Source organism: Lipotes vexillifer, unplaced genomic scaffold, assembly GCF_000442215.2.
Source record: "Lipotes vexillifer unplaced genomic scaffold, Lipotes_vexillifer_v1.1 scaffold505, whole genome shotgun sequence".
NCBI classification, from domain to species: Eukaryota; Metazoa; Chordata; class Mammalia; order Artiodactyla; family Lipotidae; genus Lipotes; species Lipotes vexillifer.
The window spans coordinates 3,458,655-3,470,747 of NW_006785581.1; the positions used below are offsets into that span (position 1 = coordinate 3,458,655).

Below are 12,093 nucleotides of genomic sequence, written 5' to 3' on the forward strand. Positions count from 1 at the left end.
TTTTTTTTTTTTTTTTTTTGGTACGCGGGCCTCCCACTGCTGTGGCCTCTCCCGTTGCGGAGCACAGGCTCCGGAGGCGCAGGCTCGGCGGCCATGGTCCACGGGCCCAGCTGCTCCACGGCACGTGGGATCTTCCCGGACCGGGGCATGAACCCGTGTCCCTTGCATCGGCAGGCAGACTCTCAACCACTGCGCCACCAGAGAAGCCCTGTTGTCATCTATTTTAAGAACAATATTATGCCATTGAACAGGAACATGATCAAATCTTTTGGAAAGATAACATTAGCAGTGTGGAGAATGGATTAGGAAAGGTGAAAATGGAACTGAGGACCCACTTAGGAAGCTACTGTCCAGGTCAGGTGAGAAATTACGACAATTTAGCCTAGGATGGTAGTAGTACTAGAAACAAGTAGATGGTTTTGGGATATACACTTGGAAGGCTTGGCAGGATTTGGTGATGAATTACATAGAATGGTTAGGGAGATTGGTCCAGGATTTTGTACATGAAGAAATGGGTAGATGATCGTGCTTTATTTTACAGCTGAAAAGGCAGGGGAAGAGTCAGACTGAGGAAAGATCATGGGTTCCTACATACTGTTCAATATACCCCCATGGGTACCCAAGGGTTATGGGTGCTGTGGGCTCCCTGTCACACCAATCCTTTCATTTCTGCTCAAGAAAAAATACAAGCAAATGAATAAGGGGCCGGGGGGACTGCCTTAATTGCCATAGTCCTTAAAAGGTTTTCAGTTTTAAACTGTTAGATCAGTAGTTTTTTTTTTTAATCACAAACATCTGGAGACTTAACTCTTAAGCAATTGAAACACATCATTGTACATGGACATCTACTGATATAGACAGTAGATTTTTATAGGGGCTCAGAAAACAAGTCAGTTTGTCAGAGTGCTTAGAGAAGTTTCCATGGAAGCACTAGAATTTGAATTGCCCAGACCTGGTGCAAATAGATGAACACAGAGAAAAAGCAAATACAATGTAAATTCGTAGTTAATGAACCAAATATTGAAGTTGGAAACATGTAAGGATATTCTAGGGATGGTGAATAGACCAACTTGATTGATGTGAAGAGTATATGGGGAGAACTTTTTGTAGATGGACAGATTAAGTTGATAGCTGCAAGGTAGGCATTTGAATCCTTGTTTGGTAGGCAGTGAGCTGGAGACTGAAACCATTAAATTTAGAAAGATTAATATGATGATGATGTGCAGATTGTGTTAGAAAGATCTGAGGTTAAAGATAGGAAGAATATTTTGTGAAGTTTCTGCATTTGTTCATACATGAGATATTAAAGGATTTAAAGTAAGAGTGTCAATACTACGTTGAAAGGGGCAGGACATTTCAATACATATTTATTAGAAAATAACAGTGAGCTGGTTTGGTGACTTATTGGCCACAGTAGGAAGAGGTGAGGAAAGAATAAAAGCTATACTATGCTTTTTGAAGTTTGAAAAACTACAATTATGAGGGGACAGAACTAAAAGAAGGAAGTTCTGTTTGTGGGAGAAATATAAAAACTTGATAGTTATCCCAGATGGCAAGGTTTGAAAATGGAAATGAGGAATATTTTTGAGACTGCCAGTGTGTTTCAGTGATCATTAAAATCCCCAACAGGTCATTGAAGCTGCAGGCTGAATTTTATATCATTTTTTAAAAACTTCTCTTTGTTTCAGTTTTCTAACAAACATATATATATTCCTTGTGAGCAAACGAAAGTTGGGTCTCATCCTGTAGCACAAGGGTCTCTTCTGAGCATCCTTAGTCATCAGGGAGCAGACGTGCTGGGGCAGGAAGCTACACTGTAATCACAGGGCAGGAAGCTACACTGTAATCACGGGGCAGGGGAGGGAGAGAAAGCCTTTATTTTGTGTAACTCAGACATTGGAGAAATGGCTGCCGCTATCACAAGCTATGCATTTTATTCAATGTTTCCAGTGAGCTTCATGTCTTGCTTGGAAAATGGATGTGTGTCTGTTTGTCATGAAAACTTACCAGCAGAAATCCTTATTCCTTTGCTACAGATGTACCAAAAATTGTCAAGTCTTTTCAGTTTAGGAGTTTCTTTAAATGTATAGTATTTTAGAAAAAAATCAATAAACAGTTGATCTTGTGAGAAAACAAAACAAAACAAAACAAAACAGAAAACCTTACTACATGTCAGGCATTATTTCAGGAACTTTTCATATAAACTCATACATCCCTCACAGCAACCCTATGATGTAGACACTATTATTATTTCACAGGTGAAGTTGATTTACGTGCCTGAAGTCACATAACTAGTAAATCAAGGTCCAGGATTCAAACACAGGCAGTCTAGCTCCAAAGTTTGTGCTTGTAACCACTCCATTCTGCTGCTCCTCTCTGGACATAATATATGCCTTAGCTACACTCAGACTTGTATTTATCCAACAAATATTCCGTAAATACTGTTCAGTAGGTGCTGGGGATAAAATGGTGAACAAAACCAGACACTGTTCCATTCCTCATGGAACTAAACCGTCCTGAGGGAGATAGTTGCTAATCAGTTAATCTCTCACAGGAACATGGCAGCAGGAGCCCTTGAACATTGTGGATTTTAAGCAATTATAAAGAAGTGTTGAGGGGTGGTGTTTTGGGGTAAGTGATCTGTCATCTGGGATTGGGAGGTATTTGGGCAAACAGGTATGGGAAGGGCAGAGAGGACAGTTCTCTGTAAGGGCTGTGCGGTGGGAGGGAGCATCGGGAGAATGCAGGAGTGGGAACAGAAGCTCGTGTGGCTACAGAAGACAGTGAAGGACCATGGTGCTAGGTCAGTAGGTAGGAACCAGGCTAATACAACCTGTGGAAGCCATATTATAAGGAGCTTTGTCTTTATCCTAAAAGCACTGGGAAGCTAAATTTGCCTTTCGAAAAGTCCACTGTGATTAGAGTGTGGAGAACGAAGATGAATGCACAGCATGATGAACAAAATTAGAGGATGGATAAAAACAAATTGGAATTAAATCACCATATAAATATAAAGCATCTTTTATTTTTTCCTATGTATTTGTGAGCTTATTATAGTAATTACAGATGTGATGATGTAACTATTTTTCAACTCATCAGGGTATTTCTTGTAAATAGACTGAAAGTAGACATGTATTTGAAAAAAAAATTAACATTAATTGGAGATAAACTATGGTCTAGGATTGGTATTAGGCACTTTCCCAAACATTTAATTCTCGTAAAAAGTTACAAATGATGGACCTGAGGTTCCAAAAGGTTAAATAAATAGCCATTCTTTATCACCGGCTTACTGCTAGTGATTTGCAGTTTCAAGGCTTAAGCCTTTTCTCTGAATTACTAAAAGTTTAACATCCCTGTGTTTCAAACTACTGAGCATCTATGGAGCTATCATTAGTCAACTGATGGGCATTTACAAGGTGCCTCAAATCTGCAGTCCCATGGAGTTACAAAAACAAAAGTCTGCTCAAAAAGTGTTTAGAAATCAGTTAGCCACTAAAATAAATTGAGTTTCCTGGAATCCATCCATAAGGCAATCTTTGGACCTTTGAAAATGCTTTTCTTTATTGGATATTATACAGATGGGTACTAAAAGTAGTTTTAACTAAAATATTAGAATCAGTGACCCTGTGTACTCAAAATTTGCTGCCAGTAATCATAAGGTATTACATCTTAGAATGTATAAAATGTTGTTGGAAAGGAAAAATTCAAGATACATTTTAAAAGAATTTTCCTGACTATTTCCTTAAGGTAATTTCTTTTTTTTTTTTTTTTTTTTTTTTTTTTTTGGGTTATTTTACATGTTGGCATTAAGGACCATTTTTGTTATCTGTATTTATTTATCTATTTATTTATTTTTTTTGCGGTACGCGGGCCTCTCACTGCCGTGGCCTCTCCCGTTGCGGAGCACAGGCTCCGGACGCGCAGGCTCAGCGGCCATGGCTCACGGGCCCTGCTGCTCTGCGGCATGTGGGATCTTCCCGGACCGGGGCACGAACCCGTGTCCCCTGCATCGGCAGGCGGATTCCCAAGCACTGCGCCACCAGGGAAGCCCGGTAATTTCTTGATTTGTAGAAAGGTCACAGAAAACTGACATACATTCTCAAAAACATTTTTTTTTAATTATCATCAATTATCATCATTTGTTTGAGTTCCTATAATTAATTACTAATTAACAATTACCATTAATTTTGTTAAGACTCTGAGGGACTGTCACACCTGGTATCCAACACTTGCTTTCTCTAAGAAATCTTTCATATTCACAGAATGTTTCTCTTCCTTCCATTCAAACCTCACTCTTTCAAGTCTGACTACTATAGCTGTGATTTAGAGGTATTCCAATTAAAAAATAAATTAAAAAAGAAGTGACAGAAGAAAAAGAAGTCACTGGTTTTTAATTCTGTAGAATTATCTAAAAAATTTTTATTTCTTTACAACAAATGACCTAAGTTATTTTTCCAAAGTGTGCATGTAATTTAAACTACTTCTTAGTTTAAAATGTTATTTTTGTTTTTTATTATTCCCCATATGAACACTGAGATTGTAAACTGGCAACCACATAGAGTTGCCTATAGATCCAATTGTTCAAACTCAGGGGACTTTCACATTAAAATATCCAGATTTCCAAATTCTTCTGAGAAACTGGAAGATCCAGCAACACTGGAACTACATTTCTTTATGGAAACATTGAGTTAGAACTAAATAAATATGGCTGCCCCTCCTGGACATGGCATGAGCTCTTTAGTTTTCCACAATTGCCACCATTTCTTATGGTCCCCTAGTGCTAGCCACTTTATTCTGTTATTTAATCTGCCTGACTTCTTCTGGGCCTTTGAGTTTGTAACTCCTGGTTGACATTACAATATTAGTAATTCTTTTTATTTATTTATTTATTTATTTTGCTGTATGCGGGCCTCTCACTTCTGTGGCCTCTCCTGTTGCGGAGCACAGGCTCTGGATGCATGGCTCACGGGCCCAGCCGATCCGCGGCATGTGGGATCCTCGCGGACCGGGGCACGAACCCGTGTCCGCTGCATCGGCAGGCGGACTCCCAACCACTGCGCCACCAGGGAAGCCCATTGCCTGCATATTTGAAAGTACCTTCTATATACCCTTTGGAAAAGGAAAGATATTAGTTCCTGGCAATTTCCATTTCTTCTTTTATATATCTCTTCTGTTTTATAGCTGAAATGTCTACTTGATGTAATCAAGGGGAGTATTTTATCTCAAACTTTTGTGAAGAATGGATTATTTAAACTACTAGCAAAGTGAAAAAAATAAACGACTAACATTAAATTTTCAGTTCACTGCCTATGGAGAACTAAAGATGCCATTCTCTCCATTTTTTCTAGGTTTAATAGGTGAAAGAAAATACGTATCTCTTTATTGTAATGTTACCTGGCTAAAACCTTGGGAAATAAATCAAATGCTGAAATATATTAAATTCTAGGCAATGGTGAGCTTTCATGGAGCAGTTAGAAGTGTACGGGTATGAGAGACTGAATGATTTGATTTCAACTATGTGTGAGCTCAGTTTTTTCATCTTGGAAAACTGGAGATACTATTATCTACCTAATTCATGGCATTATTTTTTGAGAATTAAAGAGGATAATCTATCTGAAAGTATATGTTTTGTGTGCCTAGAGCGCGGTAAGCACTCACAATGTTAATTCATTCCTTCCCCATCTACCATAAGATTCAGAAAACAAGAAGTCAGGACTGCTTATGTGTGAAGCACTGTATTTGACACTGTGGTAGTATAATGATAAAGAATTTCCTGGTTCTCCAGGTGTAGATTATTTTAAGTAATATAAATAGAATTAGTCACTACTGCCCTTCTGAAGCTGTAACACCCACAACACCATAACTAGGACATACACATGCTGTATTCTGCAGCACATAAGTAAACTCTTTCTAAATGACCAACATAGTTATGCATCTCAGTAACTATATCCAGGGGAACTATTGGATTTGAGGGGACTTGAAAGACATGGGGACACTATTAGTTAGAGACAAAGTAGTCAAGGGGTTAAGTATTGGACTCTCTAAACCCCCAGGTAATGGCTTTACTTTCCCTGTTATGAATGCCCTGTCTAATATGATAGCCACAAGCCACATGTGGCTATTTAAGTATAAACTGATTAAAAAGAAATAAAGTTTAAAAATTAGTCTCCAGTCACACTTACCACAGTTCAAATGCTCAATAGCCACATGCCACTAGTGGTTACTATAATGGGTAGCACAGATATGGAACATTTCTATTATCACAGAAAGTTCTATTGGAAAGCTATTTTAAAAGTGACATTTAAGTTTAGGGCAAAGATAGAAATAAATTGTTTGCCAATCTTTTTCTGAATTCTTGTACCTGTAACAGAAAAAAAATGAAATGTTTTCAAGTAAATATGAGAGAAGGAAATCATAGGCAATTCAATATATTTTTACTTGCATTGATGGCAGTGATAATTTTATTGAACACTTCTACACTTGAATTATATTATTTAATTTGCACTCACACATAGTCGATGAAATGCATTTTTTTTTCTATGTGCGTTGAATAGAAGCTGAGAGTGAGGCACAGAAACATTAAGTATGAGAGTGAGGCACAGAAACATTAAGTAATCTGTCCAAAGTACCATAGCAAGAAGGTGACATAGCTGAGTTTGAACTCAGGTAATTGAATTCCAAACCCTAGCAGGTGATTAACCTAAGAGGTAATGGATGATTGAATTAAAAGATTTTAGAAGTAAATTTAAAATCTTTCTTTTTATTTCAACATAATTTGGTTGTTGTTTTGAGGGAATGGGGAGGACACTTTCAGATTTCAAACCATCCATTCTCTTGTATGTTCATCATTCAATTCATAAGTATTAGTATAGAGGCTGAGAATATATAACTTAGGTTAATTCCGCTGAGAGATAAAAGGATAAACATTAGACTATCAATATTAGAAAAATTAACATGAAATCTAAAAAGAAATAATACAAATAAACTTGTTTGCAAGGCAGAAATAGACCCACAGACATAGAAAACAAACCTGTGATTACCAGGGGGGAAGAGGAGAGAGAGATGAATTGGGAATTTGCGATTAGCATATACACACTGCTATACATAGAGCAGATAACCAACCTGCTGGATAGCATAGGGAGATATACTCAGCATTTTGTAGTAGCCTATAAGGGAAAAGAATCTGAAAAAGAATATGTGTGTGTGTGTGTGTGTGTGTGTGTGTGTGAGAGAGAGATAACTGAATCACTTGAAACTAACAACATTGTAAATCAACTACATTTCAATTTAAAAAAAAGAAAGAAAAATTAACATGTATCCTACTTGTACATGATTCTAATGTTTTATTGGTAGTCATTTCTCCTTTTGCTAGCACAAAATATTGAAACCTATACCATGGAGGCTGGAGGACGGTAGCATGACTTTTGCTAGTGAGTAAGCGAGTCTAAATTTCTACCCAATCTCAGCTCAGCTTGGCAACTCTTCTCAACTCATTCCATATTCAGTAACTTTCAAAAAATGTTCAAAGGTTTTATTATATTTTTCAGTTACACTTTTCTTAATTTATGGGAAGCATTTTATGTGTGCTATAAATTTAGTGAATTTTGAAGGCCCTGGAAACATGTCCCTTGGAGATATAAAATCTCTAAGGCAGAGTGTTTGCTCCTGCCCTCACGTTGATTATGATCTAGTGTGAGGGGTGAAATCTAACCATTCATTCGTGTATTCATCAATCAGGTTCTGAGGACATAATATATAGCAGCATTGTCTGGAAAAACTCATCTGAGTAAATAATTAGAGATGGTATATAATTTAAATGCCATAGGAGTTCTTTGGAGAGTTAAGCAGTAAAGGGGAAACTAATATGGAAGATGAGCTATATGTGGAGGTTCTCTTTTACATCCCTAGTTCTTTACATCTGAAGTATTCCTCTCCTTATCTGTGGTCAATTTTTTAGCTATTCAAGTAGACACCCTCATAATTACTCAAGACAGCTCTCTATTCTAAACCTCTTCTTCCAGATTTTTGTGGCAAGGTGAAAGCTGATTTTATTCAATACATCAATTTGCTTTTATTTTATTTACTGATATTAAAGAAGAGATTCAGAGCTGTCATTTTTCCTAGGACTTTCATGAGAACCTAGAGAAATTAATAATTTTTAAAAAATAACAGAACTTGGAGAGATATACAGTAATTGCTAAGGTTTTTGGAACTGTATGAATATTTTTGTGTAAAATATGTCAAAAAATATTTATAAGTTCCAAAGGTATTGAGTACTGATATTATCAAATCATTTGTTCTTTAATTCAAGTGAAATATGACATCTGCTCTAAGACTCTTATGTATAAATGGCACAGCAACCTTGGGAAGACTGTTGACCCTTTGATTTTTGGTTGGTATGCAGCCAGGAAGAATATTGGATTCTACAAGCTATGAGCTATGTCCCTTGGTGGATTAAGTGTCAAATCAATCTAGCTTCTCTGGTGCAATCTGGATATTGTATTCCTTTTTGCCATGAAAACCATGCACGTCATGTCCTTTGGCATGCCCTTATATATGTCAAGTATTTTATAGTTCCTAGGTTACAGTTCCTGTGTGCAAACTCATTCATCAGTTTGAAGTGGTTTCACAAGGTATTTTTTCCCCACCCAGGGATAGAGGTGGTAGATTTTAAAATGGCTTAGTGTTTTGACTCTATGTTCTTTTCCTATTTGCATCATAAAGAAGCTTTACAGTCACCTCTTGAAGACTTTTTTTCAGCAGATCTTTTTGTTATGTTTTGGCTGACATGATTTACCTTATTTGATTATTTAATTGGAAAATGTTGATAAAATGTAAAAGTCACTCAAAATCCTACTACATATTTTGGAAATAAGATATAAATGATTCTCTGGGCATCAATCACCTTCCTCAAAGGTACTTACTATCAATCTGATGGATGTCCTCCTTGAATTCTTCCTAAATGAATGTTATATAAATAAATACAATATTCATATTTATAATACAACATATTTATATGCAATTTAACTTTATATATGACCATCTATACTGTGTGTGTATGTACATATACATGCACCAGTATGTATATGCATACACACACATCATAAAATGAAATTGCAGTGTACATATGTGTTTGCAAATTATTGGTTTCTGCTTAAGAGTATATACTGCACATTTTTATGGTCCAACACATATATATTTATCTTATTCTTTTTAAATTATTGCACAGAGTTCCACTGTATTTGTATACTTTATATTATTCAACCAGCCCTTTCTTGACACATTCTATGTCTATTTTTTTCCTATTCAATCAGTGTTGCAACAAATATACCTGTCCATATATTTTAAAGTAATAATACTATTATATTTGCAAGATATATTTTTAGGAGTAAATTGCTAGATTTAGGGACATATGATTTTTAATTTTAATAAATATTGACTAATTGATGTTCATGAATATTTTATAAAGGGGACATTAAACTATGCTATTTCTTATTGTTTTTTACAATTCATATAGGAAAGCATTTCTTTGGAAACCACTACTTAACCAAATTGGTTAAGGGGTATTGTTATATGTATATATAAATATATGTGTATTCATGCAAAAATTTTTTTATGTCTAAGCCTAAAACAAATTCAGTCAGCAGCAAAGAGATGGATCTTTGCTATTGGGCAGACACAGTCTTTGAGTGATGTAGTAACTGAATATTTTATTTATGTAGCCATAAAATCCCTGGACAGAAAAAGCCCTAGTAATAGTTTGATGATAGTAGGCTTCACCAGTACACCAAGACCACTATTTCATTTTTTTATAACCATCTTTGTAAATGACCTCAACAATCCACAACATTTTGTTTATATTTTCTTGTTCACAGAGAATAGAGGAAATAACCCTATCTGTGAATTGAAATCACAAAATGCTTCTCCCTTGATCTTTTTGCTCTCAGAGGCAAAGCTCTATTTAGCCCAGATCATCCAAATACTTGGCTCAGTCTTTCACATCACATAGAATCACATTCTGTGACTTCATGGAATGCCGTGAAAACTGGTTATATTCTTTTAAAGGAAAAAACCTCACACAACTCTTTACAACATTTGGTATGGTAAGGGAGATTTCCAGGACTAAAATTTTATGAGGCTGATAATAGAAAAGTCTATCCAGGTTCACACACTCCCTTTTCTTAAGCATTTTCTTATCCTGGAAGAGAAATGATGCAGAATGTAAACATGTTTCAAGGTCAGATAGCAGAAATCCAACCAGAATTATTTTTATATTACATAAGAGAGCAATAATCTATGGTTTAAAAGGAAATAGTCTGGAAGAATGATGGTAAAATGTTATTGTTAAAAGATAAAAATTTTTAATATTTCCTTTTCTTAGTATTGGTGATAGAGAATTATAGATGTTAGACAATTCTGCTGCTTTCTTTTGACTTTATAATTCTATTGTAATTTTTATTGTGTGTGTGTGTATGTATACACATAAAAATGCAGGTGTGTGTGTTACACTTGATCTATATTCATATACTGCATTTGTGTTTCATTCTTCTTTCACAAGTGAGAAATTCATTTATACATACTTTATGAGAAATACTGACAGAATACTTAGATGAAAGAGAAGGCCAAAAAAAAAAAAAAAATAGTAGAAGAGAAAGAATAGAGGCAGTCTGAGCCAGGGAAGGGGTTTATGTATGTTTACTTCTAGATACTAAAAAGGCAAGTATATGTTTACAGGCACAGATTTTCCTAGTCTCTTAATTAAGAACTAAGTTTCATTTGAGTTTCATGTCCTTTCCTATTGTTCTTTACAAACCTATTTATTGACATAAGATTGTACCAGAGCGTTTTGTTGAAAACATAAATGTACACTTAATGTGTCACTGTGATGACTGCCAGATATTCCACCAGAGTGAGATTTCTTTGTTTTTCAGAAGCTGCCCTTAAAGAAGATTCCATGCAAGGCCAGTGCACCCTCAGGATCCTTTTTTGCCAGAGACAATACAGCAAACTTCTTATCCTGGTGCCGAGATTTAGGGGTAGATGAAACATGTCTGTTTGAATCGGAAGGTTTGGGTATGTACATTTCCTTCAGCATTTTAGCTGATATAATATTAAAATTATTGTTTGTATGTATAACTCTCAAGCCTAACTTTTTTTGTGTGATGTCATTTCATGCTTTGTTAACTTAAAAAAATTGTAGTTTGTTGTAAACTTGCAGTTTTTTTGTAAACTTGAGTCTTTGAAGGTAGAAAAATTCACCCTCTTAATCTTGGTCACCTTGTGCATAAAATAACAGGAACGTTAAGTAGCAGAATCCTTTCCTGGTTAAAAATAAGTACATACAATGCAAAATTGGGGGATATTTGGAAAGTGTAGGGTTAAGTTTTACCACCAGGCTCTTACCTGGACTAGAAGTGTAGCTATATATGTTCCAGCCCTCCATCAAGAGCATTTTCGTCTTTTCACCTCTACAAAAGTATGAAAACACCATCTCTCATAAGTTCTATCTTTCTTGAAACTGATTTTTTTAGTTACTTAAGCTTATTTTTAGTTAATGAAACTTATTTTTTAGCTAGTTAAAAATTAGGCAAACAAGCAAGAGGTTAGGATAATTAAAGACGATGGAATAAGAGACAGATATGTTAGTGCCTAGGCCTACCCAGATAATTGTGGGGTTTTTGTTTTGTTTTATGATTGAATTTTGGCAAATCCACTTCTATACCATAGTTTTGTATTTCCTTAGGAGAAACATACATTGGATCATTCAGTGTTTTGGCATTACTTGATACCCTTAAATGTTCAAACCTTTGATATAAGATCTACCCCAGTAGAACTCTACTATGGAAAATATTGGAATTAAAGTCCAATTCTAGTAAAGTGGAACTAAGTGAAGAAAGGAGACATTTAGGGGGAAAAATGCTTTGGTTCTTTTACCTGAGGCTTTAAAAAATCAATTCACAAAATCACGTAATACAAATATTAACATCACAGTAAGCTGAGCATCCTTCAGAGAGAACAAGTATACAAACTGCCTTCTGAACAATGAGAATACACTTTGCCCTGAGACCTCACAAAACAGCATTCTCCTGCTGA

At 35.7% G+C, this 12,093-nt stretch overlaps 1 protein-coding gene across 3 annotated transcripts in view; it reads left to right on the top strand.

Moving 5' to 3' along the window:
* Positions 1-12,093, top strand: part of GAS2 (growth arrest specific 2) — a 123,252-nt gene that overhangs the window by 31,583 nt on the left and 79,576 nt on the right. For all 3 annotated transcript variants that reach the window (XM_007457638.1, XM_007457639.1, XM_007457640.1), the window contains one exon: positions 10,932-11,073. In XM_007457638.1, coding sequence (XP_007457700.1) covers positions 10,932-11,073 — 142 coding nt within the window. The remainder of the gene's footprint in view (positions 1-10,931; positions 11,074-12,093) is intronic.